Source organism: Eimeria tenella, genomic scaffold, assembly GCF_000499545.2.
Source record: "Eimeria tenella Houghton genomic scaffold, Eth_scaff859, whole genome shotgun sequence".
NCBI classification, from domain to species: domain Eukaryota; phylum Apicomplexa; class Conoidasida; order Eucoccidiorida; family Eimeriidae; genus Eimeria; species Eimeria tenella.
Genome location: NW_013545973.1, coordinates 1 through 774, shown reverse-complemented (window position 1 = coordinate 774; position 774 = coordinate 1). Strand labels below are relative to the sequence as shown.

The 774-nt window shown below is 54.8% G+C and overlaps 1 protein-coding gene across 1 annotated transcript; it reads left to right on the top strand.

Moving 5' to 3' along the window:
• Positions 1–310: 310 nt before the first annotated feature.
• Positions 311–480, top strand: ETH_00022090 (uncharacterized protein; the record flags this gene model as incomplete). Its single annotated transcript, XM_013380748.1, has 1 exon — positions 311–480. A coding segment is annotated over one exon (170 nt), but the record flags the coding sequence as incomplete, so codon positions are not given.
• Between the last annotated feature and the right edge of the window lie 294 nt (positions 481–774).

Genomic DNA, 774 nt, shown 5'->3' with positions numbered 1-774 from the left:
ATGCTGCTGCTGCAGCTAGCTACCATTTTCCAGCTGCGCGCGGTGTCTCGCACCTAGCTGCAACGAATGCGAGGGCGGTGGAGAGAGAGCGTGTTGGTGTGCGTGTTTGTGGGTTTGTGTTGAAGGTATTTAGTGGATGTTGAGTGTTACTCTGTGGCAGTGGATAGGGAGAGAAGCGCGGAAGTGGCGTTATGGAGGGATGCGAGTGGTGCGCAATTGGGGTTGAGCATATAGAAGGTTGAGGGTGGCGGTTTGATGAAGAGGATGGGAAGGACGTAAATTGGGGTGTTTGCTCGTTGCTGAGTCGAAGGTGAGCTGTTGGAGGTGAATAGAAGAGGGTTGAGAGGCGTAGGAGTTGTTGGGGAAGCCAACAAAAAGGCCGTCATCACCCAAAGGGATTCCCGCGGAGTCCCCTACCGCAGTACTAACCGGGCCTTGCGCCGCTTAAATTCGGAGTTCAGATGGGATCCGGTGCATTAGACGCAGTATGAACGACGGCAAATCACACACTCCCTCAAGCAATACACCTCTACTTCACACACCTTCAACCAACAACTTCCCACGCAACATCCCCTCTCCAACACCACTCAACGCCCCTCACGCCCACAAAAAACAACCCACGTCCACCCACACACAGCCTTTCGACCACGCGCCCCCACGCCTTGCGCTAACTTATGGACGCTCTCTCCACAGCGCGTCCTCTCTACCAACCTCAACACAAAGCCTAAAACATGCTGCTGCTGCAGCTAGCTAGCATTTTCCAGCTGCGCGCGG